This window comes from Dasypus novemcinctus, chromosome 24 (genome assembly GCF_030445035.2).
Source record: "Dasypus novemcinctus isolate mDasNov1 chromosome 24, mDasNov1.1.hap2, whole genome shotgun sequence".
In the NCBI taxonomy this organism is placed as follows: Eukaryota; Metazoa; Chordata; class Mammalia; order Cingulata; family Dasypodidae; genus Dasypus; species Dasypus novemcinctus.
In genome coordinates, this window is record NC_080696.1 from 37,252,181 (window position 1) to 37,268,419 (window position 16,239).

At 46.9% G+C, this 16,239-nt stretch overlaps 1 protein-coding gene and 1 non-coding gene across 3 annotated transcripts; both read left to right on the forward strand.

Annotated features, from left to right (window-relative positions):
• Nucleotides 1-3,020: 3,020 nt before the first annotated feature.
• On the forward strand, nt 3,021-7,471 carry ASIP (agouti signaling protein). Of its 2 annotated transcripts, XM_004454805.4 has the most exons (3): nt 3,021-3,180; nt 4,601-4,662; nt 6,613-7,471. In XM_004454805.4, the coding sequence occupies exons 1-3, from the start codon at nt 3,021-3,023 to the stop codon at nt 6,787-6,789; spliced, it is 399 nt and encodes a 132-aa protein (XP_004454862.1). In that variant the 3' UTR covers nt 6,790-7,471. The 2 variants fall into 2 exon arrangements, 1 of the variants encoding a protein (XP_004454862.1); XR_001118411.4 differs by lacking the exons at nt 3,021-3,180; nt 4,601-4,662 and adding an exon at nt 6,202-6,426 and having other exon boundaries at nt 6,613-6,748.
• Nucleotides 7,472-8,355: 884 nt separating this feature from the next.
• On the forward strand, nt 8,356-8,461 carry LOC111763279 (U6 spliceosomal RNA). The gene has a single exon (XR_002796171.1). It is a non-coding gene; the product is annotated as a U6 spliceosomal RNA (small nuclear RNA).
• The last annotated feature ends 7,778 nt before the right edge of the window (nt 8,462-16,239 follow it).

Genomic DNA, 16,239 nt, shown 5'->3' on the forward strand with positions numbered 1-16,239 from the left:
ACCTAAGAGTTACCTCCTGAGAACCTCCATGTTGCTCAAATGTGGCCACTGTCTAAGCCAAACTCAGCATGTAGATGCATCATCTTCCCCCCAGCATGGAACATAACTCCCAGGGATGAGCCTCCCTGGCACCAAGGGAGTACTGCCAAACACCAGCTCGTGATGCACTAGAAAAAAAATCTTGAATAAAAGGTGGAAATAGTTTAAGACAAATGAGTTTATATGGCTAAGAGACCAAAACAAGTCAGGAGGTCATCAGATGAGTCATGCTATGCACATCTCAGGAGGATCTCAGAGACAGTCAAAGTAGATACAAACTCAGGTGGTAATTCTCCTGAGGACTATGGAGACACCTAGGCCATATGGTCACGACAGATGGCTCTGGTGTTCGGTATCTTGCCAGTGGGCCCTACTTGGGAATTTGTGCTACTGAGTGTGATGGAGTCAGACTCAGATGTGACCTCTCTATGCATGCCTCTTTTGTCGCTTTTACTGAACCTGTGGTTGGCACTGGGGTTGGTGTATGGCTTCTCTCTTTTTATATCAAGTGGGAGAGACAAACACATAAAAAGGTGCTAAGCCCTTTGACAGAGGACAGTGAAGAAACAAGGAAGAAGAAGAGACACAGCAAGTGCTAACAATGAGGGGGTGGGGAGAAATAAATAAAATAAATCTTTCAAAAAAAGTTCTGAGAAGCAGAGAATGGCATAAACAGCAATACCTCAGTCCCCAGACTTTTCTGATACAGGTTTGTTTGGTTCAACTATAACCAACAGAAGCTAGGCGCTCCAGACATCAAACTGCACTGAGATGGGAAACCTTAGGACCTGAGGAGATGCTTTAAATTCCTCCCACCACACAACAAAGACATGGACTACCTGAAAAACCTCTCTATTGCCACTTTCTGTTTTATATATTGGGATTTTTCAAGTCAGGGTTTATTTGAAGAAAGAGTTTTCTAGCTAAATGTATGCAAACCGCTGACCCAGTCCACCCTCATTTTATCAAGAATGCAATTGGAGTTCAGAAAAAAAGAATGGGTTTGCCCAAAGTCATGCATCTTACTAATGCCTGAATCAAGACAAGAACTCCCAGTCCAGTGCTCATTTCAGTGATTCACTACCAGGCTTTTTTTTTTTTTAATGTTTTTCATATAAAATGACCTCATGGAGTCTTTTTTTTTTCCTCCCCACCCACTTGTTGTTTGCACTTGTTGCGTCTTTCTTCTCTGTTTCTTTAGGCAGCACCAGGGACTGAACCCAGGACCTCCAATGTGGGAGGGAGGCACCTAATTGCTTGAGATACCTCCATTCCCTGCTTTGTTGTGTTTCTCATTATGTTCTTCCTCCTGTCTCTTATTGCCTCACCTTGTTGTGTCAATTTACCACACCTGCCCTTCACGCCAGCTCGCTGACTTCTTTAGGGGGCGCTGGGAAACAAACCAGGGACTTCCCATGTGGTAGGTGGAAACTCAATTGTATGAGTCATATCTGTTTCCCACTGGTGGCCAGTCTATGATAGACAAATTCCCAAATGATGGAAAGATCTAAAGAAATAAGCTTTAGGGCTGAGAAGAACAGAGGATGGACTTCAGAAGGAAGGGACTGTCCCTTCCAGCTTCAGGAAGCTTAGAATGAGGGTGGGGGCAGGTTGTTAGAGTTGCCTCTTCCTGGAATGAAGATGACATGCAGAAATTTTTCTCCCAACCAAGCTGAGGGCTGGGAGGAGCAGGCTAGACATTGGCCAGACTGCAGTAAGGGGAAACCAGGGATGGGCAGGACCAACATAAGCAGACGTTTTTCCCTCTTCTCGCCTGCTGTACCTTATGGCGAAGGTGGAAGCAGAGTATTCTAGTTATTAAGAACATTGGAAAAGCAGCCTCATTCTTTTCCAAACCAGACAGAATAGGGACATGGTGGGTAAGGGGTAGGTGTGAGAAGATGAAGGTGTGGCTATAGCTCTGAACCATAATTGAGTCAAACCCAGGCATTCAAGGAAAGAAATCAGCTCTGGGATCTGGATCCAGTAAGCAATAAATAAATAAATTAATTAATTAAATCCAATTATCCTACTTTAGCAGGTCTGTCCTCCGGACACAAACCATACCTGCCATTCATTCTCTCTGGGCCTGGAAATAGAGCATGCGAGATGACTTACTGGGATTGTCTAAAGGATCTATCCTTCTCATTGAGTCTTATTAACTTATTAGACTAATTCTCTGTACCTTAGTAACCTCTGCCACATTGAAAAGCCATCTGAAGCCACTACTTGAGGCTTCTCACCAATTCTGCCCATGCCTAGGGACTCCTGGGCCCACCGACTTTTAAAAAACTAAAGTCACTATCCACCCTCTGGATGGCAGAGACTAATGTAGGTGTATTCCTTTTTGTTTTTCTTCAATCTTCCTTCTTTCCTTGTCTTTTTTTTTTTTTTTTTTAAAGATTTATTTATTTATTTAATTCCCCCCCTCCCCTGGTTGTCTGTTCTTGGTCTCTATTTGCTGTGTCTTGTTTCTTTGTCCGCTTCTGTTGTCGTCAGCGGCACGGGAAGTGTGGGTGGCGCCATTCCTGGGCAGGCTGCTCTTTCTTTTCACGCTGGGCGGCTTTCCTCACGGGCGCACTCCTTGCGTGGGGGAGCCCCACGCGGGGGACACCCTTGCGTGGCACGGCACTCCTTGCGCGCATCAGCGCTGCTCATGGCCAGCTCCACACGGGTCAAGGAGGCCCGGGGTTTGAACCACGGACCTCCCATATGGTAGACGGACGCCCTAACCACTGGGCCAAAGTCCGTTTCCCTCTTTCCTTGTCTTTTTCTTCTTCCCACCTCACCTTTTCTCTCTTCTCCTTCATTAATTTCCCTTTACTAGCCTTGCTAGTCCTTTAGCTCTGGTGGGATGCTTGTTGATTGGGGTCAGAGCACCAGCTCAAAGAAACACAAGGAAAGCAGGAGAGCACCTCCTCTTGCCACTACCCGGGCCCACCTGCCTGACTGCCTTCCCTGTTCCACTCAGGCCGCCCAGAATGGATGTCACCCGCCTGCTCCTGGCCAGCCTACTGCTCTCCCTGTGCTTCCTTGCTGCCTGCAGCCACCTGGCACCCGAGGATGAGTCCAGAGATGATAGGAGCCTGAGGAGCAACTCCTCCATGAACCTGCTGGATTTCCCTTCTATCTCTATCGTGGGTAAGTAGCCAGCCCTGGGGCACAGCCCATGGGAAGGGGCTGCAAGATATGAAACCTGCTCCCCAGTCTGATACCGGGACCCACCGTCATGGGGTCAGGGTTTCCTCTTACTCCATGTCGTAATCCTGAGGGAATCAAATGTCCCTTGGCTCCTTTGTTTTGGAGAAGCCGCCAATCTAATATGCAGATTAGTCTGTTAGAGGCTCTGAGAAAACCTGAAGTCAAGACACTTCATGCACTTGGTTTAACTTAACCATTTTGGAATCTTATTGGCTAACAACCCCTGTGGATAGTAACAGACTTTAGGAAATACTGCAGAATATCACCAAATCTGGATGAGTCAGTCTTGTCATGCCAGGGTTGAGAATAAATGCTCGGGAGAAATTATTAGTGGCATTAGAGCCTGGCATTGGAAATCTTCTGGTTTGATCTCACCTGGTACTAGGAATAATAGCACACATTCTATGTGCTAGGCACTGTGCTTATTATTTATTTCATTTATTCTTTATTTACTCTTGAAGTGCTCCTGTGAGGTGAGTATTATTTTTAATTCATATTTCATAGTTGAGGAAATTGAGGCTTAGGAAAGTTAAGCAACATAAAATCACAGTTCTTAAGTGGCAGAGTGGAATTCAAAACTAGATGCTTAACTCCAAAACGTAAGCTCAAAACTAAAATCCCTTACGGCCTTGCTTCTCACTAGGAAAAGGGGATATTCTAGACATTTCCAGGGAAGCAAGGGCAGGGAAAGGGGGTATCCACATTCATCAACGACTTTGATGTGCCAGACTTCGCTTTATGAACATGCCTTGTATACCCTCAAGACAACCCCGTAAGGTAGGTACTACCATCCCCTTTATGCAGAGGAGAACGCAGAGTCTCAAGGAGGTTAAGTATGTTGTTACCCAAGGGTACCCAAGCTGTTATATGTGGCAGATTCAAATCAGGTCTGCCTGCCTTCAAAACACTTGAAAATGGAAGTAGAAATACAGGAAACTCAGGTCCATTCATGTTCTAAACACTGAGTCCATTTTTAGGGTATCATAATGCTCTTTCCCCTGCCAGACTGGAGTCTAAAGAACGAACTTCTGGGGTGGCTCTGAGTGACCCAGAGCCAGCTAGCTCAAGGGACCAGGCCCCTCATAGATGCCAGGCCCCTCATAGACAGATCTCAGGGCCTCCTTGCACTTCCCACTTGTCTTCCCTCGGGGGCCACTTAGCTCTCAGTCCCTGGCTCCAGGTCAACAGTCAGGCTAAGAACCTGCTGGCCTGAGTCCCAAGATGTGATTCATCCAGCCAACTCTCTTCCCTTCTCCCTTTCTCCTTGGACTTCCCAGAGCCCGCACCCTATCTCCCACTGTGCTGCAGCACAGGACCCCTAGAAACATCTTGCTTTGCTCCTTCTGTCTTCTCTTTGAAGCAGTGAACAAGAAATCCGAAAGGATCAGCAGAAAAGAAGCCGAAAAGAAGAAATCTTCCAAGGTAGGCCTAGGAGTTTTCATTGTCGGGGTGAAAAGGGGAGGATCCCAAGATTTTTCAGGCCTACATTAGCAACAGAAAGCTGAAAGTTACCTAACGGGTTCCTGTTCTAGAGTCCTGAGCCAGACCCTCAAAGAAGCACAAGGCGCTGAGGCTCACTGAGCAAAATAGTTTAGCTGCTAAAAAGTATCTTCCTATACTTCACTATTTCTTGTTCTTCTGGATTAATACAATGTTTCCCAAACCTCAGTCATTTCAGAAACACTTTCACAACTTTTGCCATGTCTGCGTTTCACCTATTTTTTGGAATAGTTTTATTTAAAATTGTATGTAACTATGATCTAGTATCTAATTTTGGAATTCATAAACAATATCAAACTGCTACAGACACACTGGCAACAAATTCAAGGAGAATGAAAAAAGAAGCTTTTTCACTCTGAGTCAGCCACACAATATTCATATGCCACCTAAAATCATACCACCATGGTACATGCTCCCACAATTTGGAAAATCCTGGATTAAGGCATTGCTGAAATGCACACATTAGTCCTGTTTTAGTGGGCTTCAGTTTACCAGATGTACTGTAACCAGAGCAGTTAGCACTGGGCTGGGTATTGGGAGGTGGGATCTGGCAATGTGACACCTTGATAAAGTCCCTGCTCCCTCCTGGACCTGTTGCTCTAGTGAATTAGCAGATCAGATGACTGACAATATAAGAATATATAATTGGCACATATATATTACATGCTATACACAGTGAACAAAAGAAAGATATTCCTACTCTTGTGGAATTTACATCCCTATGGGGGAACAGGTGAACAAGTAGAAGATGAATTCAGACAATGATAACCACTGAGAAGGAGTTAAAGCATGGTGATGAGATAGCAAAAGGACGTGGTCAGGGGAAAGCCTCTAAGGAAGCAGCACATAGGCTGGAAAACTCAGGAGAATCTAGAGCAGCAATATCCAAAAGAAAAATAACATGAACTACATATAATTAACAATTTTTCTAGTAGCCACATTTTAAGAAGAAACAGAGGCAATTAATTTTAATAATATATTTTATTTAACCCAATATAGCAAAATATTCTCATTTCAACATATAACCAATATAAAAATGTATTAATGAGATTTTTTTACATTTTTTTTTTACTGACTTTGAACTCTGGTGTGTATTTTACACTTATATCCCAGCAATTCTGACGCTAAATTTTCAGCGAGGTATAAACAGTAAAGTTACCTTTAACAGGAAAAAAAATATTTTATACTGCTTGAGGTCTCGCTTTCTAAATTAAAATTAAAACTAAAATGAAACAAAACTTGAAATTTCAGCTCCTCAGTTGCTTTAGGCATTTCAAGTATTCAGTAGACAGACGGCTAGCGACTACCTGTTTTGGAGACTGTCCCCAGAAGGGGGCGCAGCAAGCTCGAAGGCCGCGGCACTCGTTGGCTGTTTTCCATGCACAGAAAGGCAGCCAATGGGGCAGTGTGGGAGAGACACGTGGCAAGGTGGGCAGGGACCAAATAAAGTTTAGGTGTCATTCGGAGGTGAAAAGGAACCAGTGGGGCGGGGTGTCTTTGAGCAGGGGTGGGTGCAACCATAGGTCGGAGGGGTGCTTTCGAGGATGGATGTGAGGCCCGGGAGACGGTGGCCCGGCCCAGGGAAAGGGCGGTGGAGGATGGTGTGGACTTCGATCTACTGTGAAGGCAGAGCCTAGTTAATAGTTGTAGGACTGGGTAGGTGCCCCAGCGCGAGGCAGGAGCCAGGTAAGTTTTGAGGGAGGGGGTGGGCATGACTGTGGGGGCAGGCAAGGACCCGCTGGCGCGCCCTCTGGGCCTGAGTCGAGAGGGCGCGGCAGCCGGGAGGGGTGTCCGGCCCGGGGTCTGCGTAGCCTGCGGAGCTCCCAGTCGGTGGTGGGGACGGCTCCGACAGTCCTGGCCTCTCCCCCGCAGAAAAAGGCTCCGGTGAAGAAGGCGGCGCCGCCCCCGTCGCCGCCGCCCGGGCCCTGCGTGGCCACCCGCCGCAGCTGCAGGCCGCCGGCGCCCGCCTGCTGCGACCCGTGCGCCTCGTGCCAGTGCCGCCTCTTTGGCAGCGCCTGCTCCTGCCGCGTGCTCAGCCCCCACTGCTGAGTGCACCTGGGGCCCCGCGGGTGCTTCCGGGGTGGGGGCGGCTGCCTGCGCGCGGGCGCGGGCTGGGATGCGGGAGGAGCTGTCCGGAGGCGGGACCTCAAGGAGAGGGCTTGGGCTCACATCTAAATACACGCAGTCTGTTCGAAGGTCTGTGGCTGTTTCTTCAAAGGACCCCAAAGGTCCCTGCGCCGCGTGAAATCCCGCGAACGGTGGCTGCGCTCGCTGTCGCCACTTCCCCGCATCCAGCCGCCGGGGACGCTGCTCCCTCCTTTTGAAGCTGGGAACACCCGAGGTTGCCTCCAAAACCAGAGTGCAGACCAGCTGAGCAAAAGAGCCCATGAAGGAACCTTTCGGTCTTTCACTTTGATGCCCCTTCTAAGAAGTCCTACCCCCGACGGAAAAAAAGTTTAAAAAAAAAGGAAGAAAGAAACGTTCCAAGTCCACACGCAGTCTCTTTGGGCCTGCGCTCTGAGGATAAAGGCTAAGGTGGTGGGTTAGAGGGGGCTCAGCCGTGGGTCTCTACAGCCAGGAGGGTCTGGGCGGAGGAGACTAATGCCTTAGTCTCTCCCAAAGGTGTCACTGTGCTCACTCCTCTCTCCCCCAGAGATTCACAGAGGTGCTGAGGCCTGGGAGGAGTTCCTCCCACTCCAGGCTAAGTCAACACTGACTGTCCGTCCCTGGCTCTTTTAAAACTCTGATAGCCTGAAGTTTGGGCCTTCAACAGGAAGTGAGGACTCAGGGGTCCTTCCTCACCTCCAGCCCAGCTCTGCCAGTCAGCACTGAGGCAGTGGTCCTGGGCTTGGTGTGCGTAGGCATCTGCCTTTGTATGTAGATTATGACGAATCTGTCACCAAAAATGTCCCAAGCAGTTGCCTGACATTCTACCTTTAGAGATGCTCTGAATCTGTGGGAAGCTGAGGTGCAGAATTATATCTTTGGAAGGATTTTGGGAGCGGGATCACCTGATGTTCTGCTTTGGAGAGTGAGAAGGAAGAGCTGGGAGCAGGGTCTGTGAAGAAGGGCCAGAAAGGACGGGAGGTCACAGGGAAACACCAAGTGCCTTTAGGGGGAAGGGCTCCAAATGACCTCATCTACTTCCCCCACTTGGCTGGGAGATCCCTGCTAGTAGGGAGAAAAGCTAAGATGCCACCTGTTGGTGACACCAACACTGTCCAATCACTGTCCAGTCAAGAGGGAGGAAACAGCACAGGTGGTACCAGAAGAGAATCTAAAAGGCCTGTGCACAGGAGAGAGTCTAGAGAGAGGCTACAAGGCAGAAGAATGTGGAGCAGTTACCTCAGCCCCGGTAACCCGGACCTCTGTTCCTTAGGGGTGAGGACAAAGGGGCTTTGGGATCAGCACAGGTGAGTCCGCCTCCCCTGACCCACTTGCCCACGAGGCAACCTTTCCTCTTTCAAATCCCTTTAAACTCCCTCCTTTCCAAGCACATTTTCCCAAATGGAGACCCAGCTTGTACCTGTAGTAACACTGTCAGTGTGGAATAAAGGGGCCAAGCACAGGACTGGATAGAGTGGGAACCATAAAAGAGTACTAGAAGAGAAGATGGTAATCACTTCGGCAGCACATATACCTACCTGGAGCAATACAGAGACGATTAGCATGGCCTCTGCCCAAGGGTGACAGGCAAATCCGTGAAATGTTCCATATTTTAATTTTTCTGTAAATTTAAAACTTCTCTGAAAATAAAAAATATATACTCAGTCCCCCCCCAAAAAAAGATGAGAAAATGGCTATCGACACAATTTTGCACACTAGGCAAGTCCCTGTGTTACTCTGAGCTGCTTCCATTTACTTGTTTATAAAACGCAAAATAATCATTCATGCTATTCTTGTTATAAATACAAGATAGTGTTGCTTCTCTGTGCCTTAGCACAATTAGAAAAATACATACACAGAGAGAGAGAGAGAAACTGCCAGTTGTTTATTTTCTGCCATTTAGGCTGAAAGCCCATAGGGCAAGAACCTTTTGTTCCTTGTACCACAGCTGCTGCTGAGTAAATATTATCAGTAAAGAGAATATTGGGAACATATTGCAACCACCGTTCCCATGTTTTCCAGACACTGCTCACCAAACAAGCACTATTTGGCTCCTGAGGGATACAAAACCTAGTGACAACGCTACCCGGTTGCTGGGTACAGACAACCGAATGGAAGAACAACTCATTCATTCAGCAAATATGTATTGAGCACTACTATGTGCCAGCCATTGTGCTGGGTACTAGAAATACTGTGGTGAACAAGTCCAACATGGCTCCCCTCCTGATGAAGCTTATAGTCCAGTGGGCCATGACCTTGGTCTTTGTTAGAGGCTAGAGTCATTGTTAGCTAACAATATGTGGTCTACGCCCTTGGACTCTCAGTCCTTGCTTCTGTTGACTCAAATCTCTGGCTAGGTATTTACCCGTCCAAGATCCCCTTCAGCTTGAAGATCCTGAAATTTCTCTACCTTCTCATCCCAAACTCCAGGATATTTAGAGCATGGTTCTGGGTCTCTGCAAAATTCTGCCCAAGTGACCAGAATTGAAATTCACATTTATGGCTCAAAGTTATGTTTCCATTCTTATGAAGATCTGGACATCCCCCACACACACACTTCCACCACCATTATTCATTTCTTTCTCTCCCTCTCTCTTTTTGTCACACAGGGAATGGGGTGAACTCTGTCTCAGAAAGACTTGTCCTACTTTTTTACACCACAACCAATAAACCTTTCCATATGTGAAATGAGAAATAAGCCAGCAAGTCTCCCTACTTCCCACAGTGGCTAATGATTCAGGATCAAGTCTTTCAATAGGGCATGGCCTTAAACTAATCAGAATTTTTTGGATGTGTGAAAAACAACTCTGACTAGCAAAAAAAAAAAAAAAAAAAAAGTGGTGGTGGTGTATGTCTACTAGAGAGATCTGGAAACACCACAGAATCACAGGAAGGGCTACACAATAGGTATTAAAAAAGAGAGGACCTGCAGGTTACCAGAGGAGTCAGGTCACAGAAGCCGATAATCACTAGTCACTATTAGGCCATGGGACTAAATAGCTCCCAACACCTCAGTCCCTGCTTTAGGCCCTTCAAATTTCAAATTCCCAAAGAATTTGAATGACCTCACTTGGTACCCGGGAAAGGGTGTGCCATCTTGACTGACAATTCCACAAAGTCTGTTGGTAATGTAGGAGGGGTAATTCTCCAAGAGAAAATCAAGGAACTGTTACCAGAAGAAGGGATACAGTTTACAGTTGCCAAAGGGGGCCAAAATCCATAGCCAGCCACTATGAGAGGGCTGGACACTAGTTTTACTCTTAGGTTCCTTCCAGCCCTGGAAATTCTGCAAGAGAATCTGAGTCAATTATTTTTAACCCTTTTCCTCAGCTGAAATTTTAAGGGGTGACCTCATTACATAATGCATGATAAAGCAGTTTTAAATTAGTATAATTTTATGATATGCATAAAAATTTAAAATCAAGGATTAAATTGTTATAGCTCCCTCTATCAGCCTCTGCAACCAGTTTAATTAGTTTTTTTAGTTGGTTTTTTTTTTTTAATTTTGTTAGGTTTGTTTCTTCTTTACAAGTTTTTTTTTGTCTTTTATTTTGGTTTTACAGTACTGAGAAAGGCCTAACTCACAAAGAGAAGTTGTTCCAGAAAGGTTTTAACAGCTTGTCCTGTGACCTCAGAACAGTCTTCTAGTAAGCAGAAACAGCAAGGGGTTTATTTCAAAATTTGGTCCAGATGGTGTCCAATGTGTTAAAATGATTGGTGTGTAGCACATTTAATGTTCATGTTTTTTTATTACACCCTTGTAAAGGCTTCAATGTTTTTAAAACAATTTAAGGCCTGTAGTTCCACAGAAGGGAATATACTTCAAAAACCACTACCCTAAGGGGTAGCAGTTCTCAGGATCTCAAACCCCTCTTCTTGGATTATGGCCCATAGGTCAACTGGATGGCTATCATTAGCACCTTGTTCTAATTATGCCATCTGTTTGAACAATCAGAGCTCTACCATCACCACTTGCTGTGCGGAAATTAGCCATCATACGATATAAGCTTTTATTTTATTTTATTTTATTTTTTAAAGATTTATCTTTATTTATTTCTCTCCCCTTCCCCCTCCCCCCCCCCCCCCCCCCCGCCCATTGTCTACTCTCTTGTGTCCATTCACTGTGTGTTCTTCTGTGTCCGCTTACATTCTCGGCAGAACTGGGAATCTGTGTCTCTTTTTGTTGTGTCATCTTGCTGCATCAGCTCTCCGTGTGTGCTACGCCACTACTGAGCGGGCTGTACATTTTTCACATAGAGTGGCTCTCCTTGCGGGGCACACTTCTTTAGCGTGGGGCTCCCCTACACAGGGGACACCCCTGTGTGGCAGGGCACTCCTTGCACACATCAGCATTGCACGTGGACCAGCTTACCGCACGGGTCAGGAGGTCCTGTGTTTGAACCCTGGACCTCCTATATGGTAGGTGGATGCTCTATCAGCTGATCCACATCCGCTTCCCATAAGCTTTTAAAAATTTATTTCCAAGGACCTGATTTCCATGCTGAAGGGGACATGATAGGTGAAGAAAAGAATTTGGAATTGAATTAGCCAAACTATCTGTAGTAAATTTCAGATTAGTCGAGTAGTCTTGTTGCCCTTGAAGGGTGCCTGAGGTTATTTCCTATCTGATGCCAGGGTCTCCAAGGGCTGCTGCTCACAGCCTGAGGCCTGTGTAACCTGTAATTATCATAATATCATACCAACAGTGACTATTGAGCAGTTACTTCATGGCAGGCAAGATACATAGGCTACCTCATTTGCTTCTCACAACAAACCCTTGAAGTAAGTATTATAAATAAGGGAACCTGGGATCAAAGAGGCTAAGAAAAGCCTAGAGCTTACTTCTCAGTGCTGGGCTTTGGATCCAGCCCTTCCCACTTCAAAGCCCGTGCCGTTGACCAGTAGACCACTGAAAACCAGGCATGGAGGACTGTCTTCCTAGAGTCAACACCTTCTAAGACTTGGCCCAAGAGGTGCCCCCAGCGGAGGATTCACTTTTGACTCCATGCCCACTAATGGAAGACCTTATCAATGCCACTCCCCAGGAAGAAAACTTTCCAGCAAAGCTCCTGAAGGGTGGAGGCTGCTCCTTCTTCTCTTGGCTCAGGACTTGTTCAAGAGGTCACAAGGGCATGGATTACGGTCAGGAGGTCCAAATTCCTGTCCCTGACTTGCTGTGTGACTTTAGGCATGTCCCCCCTCCCCCCTCATCTGAACAAGGAAAGGACTGGATTAGCCCTATATTCAGGGTTTATTCCCATTCTTTTATTTTTCCTACAACTTGGTGCCATCTCTGTCTTCTCCATCACAGCAGGACTTTTGAAATTGCCAGACAGCAACCAATTCAAACTGGCCCAAGCAAAAAAGGATTTTTGTTGTTGTTGTTGTTCATATCACTAAAAGTCCAAAGGGTAGATCTAACTAGTATCAAACATGGCTGGAGTCAGGAACTCCAATGATGTCACTCTCCGTCTCTCAACTGTGTTGGCTTTATTCTCAGGCAGGCCTCCATTCATGGGGACAAAGAAGTCGCTCCAGACTCACATTCCTGCCAACCTGGCAACTTCATTGAAAAGGGTTTCTTTGCTCCATTTTCAGGACAGGTGGGTTTCCTTTACAGCCAGAACCTGCCATGCAATTAAACAGGGGGAAATTCTACAATACTTGGTATCTTCCAGCATCACCTGGGAACTTGTTAGAAATGCAAATTCTCACACATACCCAGACCTACTGAATCAGAAACTCTGGGGTTGGGGCCCAGCAATCTGGTTTAACAAGTTCTCCAGGTGATTGTGATACTCAAGCTTAAGAACCAATTAAAGTAAGCACATGTGGCTGAGGCCATTGCAGTCCCACCTACCATATGGGAGGTCTAGGGTTCAATTCTTGGGGCCTGCTGGTGAAGGCAAGCTGGCTTACATGGCAAGCTGACCCGAGCAGAGAGTTGGCCCAAGTGGAGTGCTGGCTCGCACGGGAGTGCTGGTGCATGCAGCAAGCTGGCCTGAGCAGAGCGGAGAGCTGGCACAGCAAGATGATGCAACAAAAGACACAGGAGAGACAATAAGAGACACAGCAGACCAGGGAGCTGAGGTGCTGCAAGAGATTGAGCACCTCTCTCCCACTCAAGTGGGACCAGAGTCGGTTCCCAGTACCACCTAAAGAGAAGACAAGCAGACACAGAATGGACAGCAAATGGACACAGAGAGCAGACGACAAGGAGAGGAGGGGAGATAAACAAATCTTACAAAAAGAAAACCACTGTTAAGAAACAGACTTTAGTGGGGATACATACAAGTCAGCCGTTATTAGGAAGAGCAGACACAGGTCCCCACGGAGACATGCGGAGGCAGGGTGTTCTGTAGGACATTGTGTGAATGTTCCAGGGAAGGCACCCCACCTGTTTCTCTCCCTTGTAATAGGGCAAGTATGTGAACAGGTAGTGGGGTTAATCAAACTATTAGAGTGCCAAGCAGTATGAATTTAGGTACTATTTATTGGAGACCTTTTGAACCCTTGGTGGGTTGTAACTGCTCCAGCCAGGGAGAACAAGCCACTGGGAGGAATCTAAGTCCAAGTGCAGCTCCCACTGGGTCTAGGCAGTCTAGTGTAAGCTCCTCGGGTCACTGGACAATTCTGTATATTGCACCATACCAAATATCTAGTAAAAGCCCTAGATTGAGCCTGGACCAACTTGACCACATCCTTGAGCCAGTTTGGGGAGTGGGGGTAGAGGAGGCAGGGGATGGAATAAGCTGATTAATTGGGCCTGGATCACACAAGCACTGCGGGCTGACCTGTAGGTAACTTTCCTAGACTTGTTCTCCGAGGCAGTCTTGTGAGGGTCTCAGGGATGAGATACCATGCTCCTGAGTTTTCCTCAGACCCTCAGAGTTGACCCCTGCCTGTTACCTCCTGCAGTTCTCATTTGCATAAACAGGCCCCCATGCCTTCCTCCTGGCTTTGTCTATGATACCTTCAAACTCTTTGAGGCCCCATTACTTCTGTCCATGATCTCAAGGCCTCTAGTCTAGCAGAAATCTCCCACCACAGCCTGCCACATGGAAGTGGGTGGCCATGGGGGCTTGGAGTTGACTTGGAGCAACTGGCAGAACATCTCCAAAGAGGAAAGGAAAAGTCTGGAATAACAGAAACCAGAATTCACAGGAAAGAACATCTGGAAAGGTATTTCTCGGAAGGAGGAAGCAGGACACCCGGATCTGCCACTGCTTTGCAAGGTGACTTGGATAAGTCACTTAAGTTCCCTGGGCCTTCATTTTCTCCTATACAAATGCTGGATTCTGGGAAGCAGATGTGGCTCAAGTGATAGAGCTTCCGCCTACCATATGGGAGGACCTGGGTTCAATCCCTGGGGCCTCCTGGTGAAAAAGAAGAGAAAGTGTGCCCACACAGCAAGCCAGTGCCCGTGTGAGTGCCTGCGTGGTGGGCCAGTGCCTGCACGAGTGCCCACATGGTGAGCCAGTGTCCCGCACAAGTGAGTCACGCAGCAAGATGATGATACATCAAAAAAGAGACAAGGGGAGAGAGTCAAGGTGGAGCACAGCAGAAACCAGGAACTGAGGTGGCACAACTGGCAGGGAGCCTCTCTCCCCATCAGAGGTCTCCAGGATCAAATCCCAGTGAATCCTAGAGAAAATGAGAAGGGAAGACAACACAGACAGCAAAAACAGCAAGGTGGGAGGAGGGGAGGGGGGAGGAATAAATCTTAAAAAAAAAAAAAAAATGCTGGATTCTGCTCCATAGATGCTCTAACTCATAAGTCCTTACTAAGATCCTGTGATTTTTTTAAGTATTCTAAGTTCTCTGCCTACAAAATGTTTCCTTTCCATCCTCTAGTACCTGACATAGCCTTAATACTGACATAAAACTCTTTGTTACTTCATTCGAAACTTCAAAACCACCACCTTAGTACTTTTCCCTCCCTACCCAGTCATATGGTGACAAATGCCCATTCACTGCTCCACCCCCTCCCACCATGACAGCCACCACCAGGGCTTATCCTCTCCTTTTTCTAGAAAAAATTCCAGCCAGTACCAGGCCAGATACTGCAGGGCTTTTGACAATTCCTTCTTTTGCTATGAAGGTTTGATGTGGGGGGCTCAGGCACAAGGACTGGAGGGGAGCAGAAGACATCATCTTTCATTGTGGATACCTGGCCAGGGGCACATATGTCACAGACAAGCAAATCTGAGATCTGAGATAACTTTGAGAACAGATGTGAAAGGAAGAAGTGGGTTTTTGTTGTTTTTTTTTTTTAAAGAAAATGTTTTGAGAACTGGAGGACATCTTCGAAGATGAAAGGAAAAGGCTGAGAATAAGAGAAAACAGAATTCCTGGAGGAACAGGGACTACATGTAATCTCACAGGCAAGAACATCTGGAAAAGTATTTCCTGGGTCTGGAAGAACAGTTTAAAGGGAAGGGAGACATGCTTACACAGGAGCAAGGGCCCCTGGGAGGGAAGGGCACGGCTGCTGTGCAACCTAAGACATTTAACGTCTCTGGCTCAGATGGAATTGCAGCCTCCCCTCCTTTCTGCTGAGAAGTCATTGTCTCAAAGGCCGCCATGGCGGAAGAACGGAGGAGGCGCTGTGAGCAGCCCTCTCTTGTGGCAGCCTTGCCCCAAAAGGACCTGGGTTACTGTTCCAGACCTGTTGGTCCAAGCATTGAGGACTTTGAAACCAGGCTCCCACCCCACCCCACCCTCCTACATCTGAGTCTGTAGTGTGGACGGTGGTTGGAGTTTGGTCTGACAGTCCTACCTAGGACAAAAGCCAGCGTACATGGCCCCTGCCCTTCTCAAGGCCTGTTTCTTCATCTATAAAATGAGAAATTAAGTCTCTACAAGACTGTCCTAAGGAATAAATAACATCATGCTAACTTAGCACAATGCCTGGGCACACAGCAGCTGTACAAGAAATGGCAAAGATATGGTACTAGATCTTGGTCTTTTTTGTTTTGTTTTTTTACATTTTATTTTTATTTCTCACCATCCCATCGTTTGCACTTGCTGTATGCTGTGTCTTTAGAAGGCACCAGGAACTGAACCCAGGACCTCTGATGAGGGAGGGAGGTGCCCAATTGCTTGAGCCACCTCCATTCCCTGCTTTATTGACTCTCATTATGTTTTTCCTTCTTGTGTCTTTTGTTGTGTTATCTTCTTGTGCCTGCCCATTGAGTCAGCTCACTGTCTTGCTCGTTTTTCTTTAGGAGACAGCAGGAACCTCTGCTCCCTGCTTTGTTGTGTCTTTTTTTTTTTTTAAGATTTAATTATTTATTTATCCCCCCCCCCCCCCCCCCCCCCCCCCCGCCTCCCCCGGCTGTCTGTTCTCTGTGTCTATTTGCTGCATCTTGTTTCTGCGTCAGCACGGGAAGT

Bases quoted from the DNA above. Each gene is read 5' to 3' on its own strand.
- ASIP (XM_004454805.4), top strand. From the start codon at position 3,021: ATGGATGTCACCCGCCTGCTCCTGGCCAGCCTACTGCTCTCCCTGTGC. The intron at 3,181-4,600 runs GTAAGTAGCCAG...TTCTCTTTGAAG, and splicing joins CCCTTCTATCTCTATCGTGG to CAGTGAACAAGAAATCCGAA. The intron at 4,663-6,612 runs GTAGGCCTAGGA...TCTCCCCCGCAG, and splicing joins AAAAGAAGAAATCTTCCAAG to AAAAAGGCTCCGGTGAAGAA.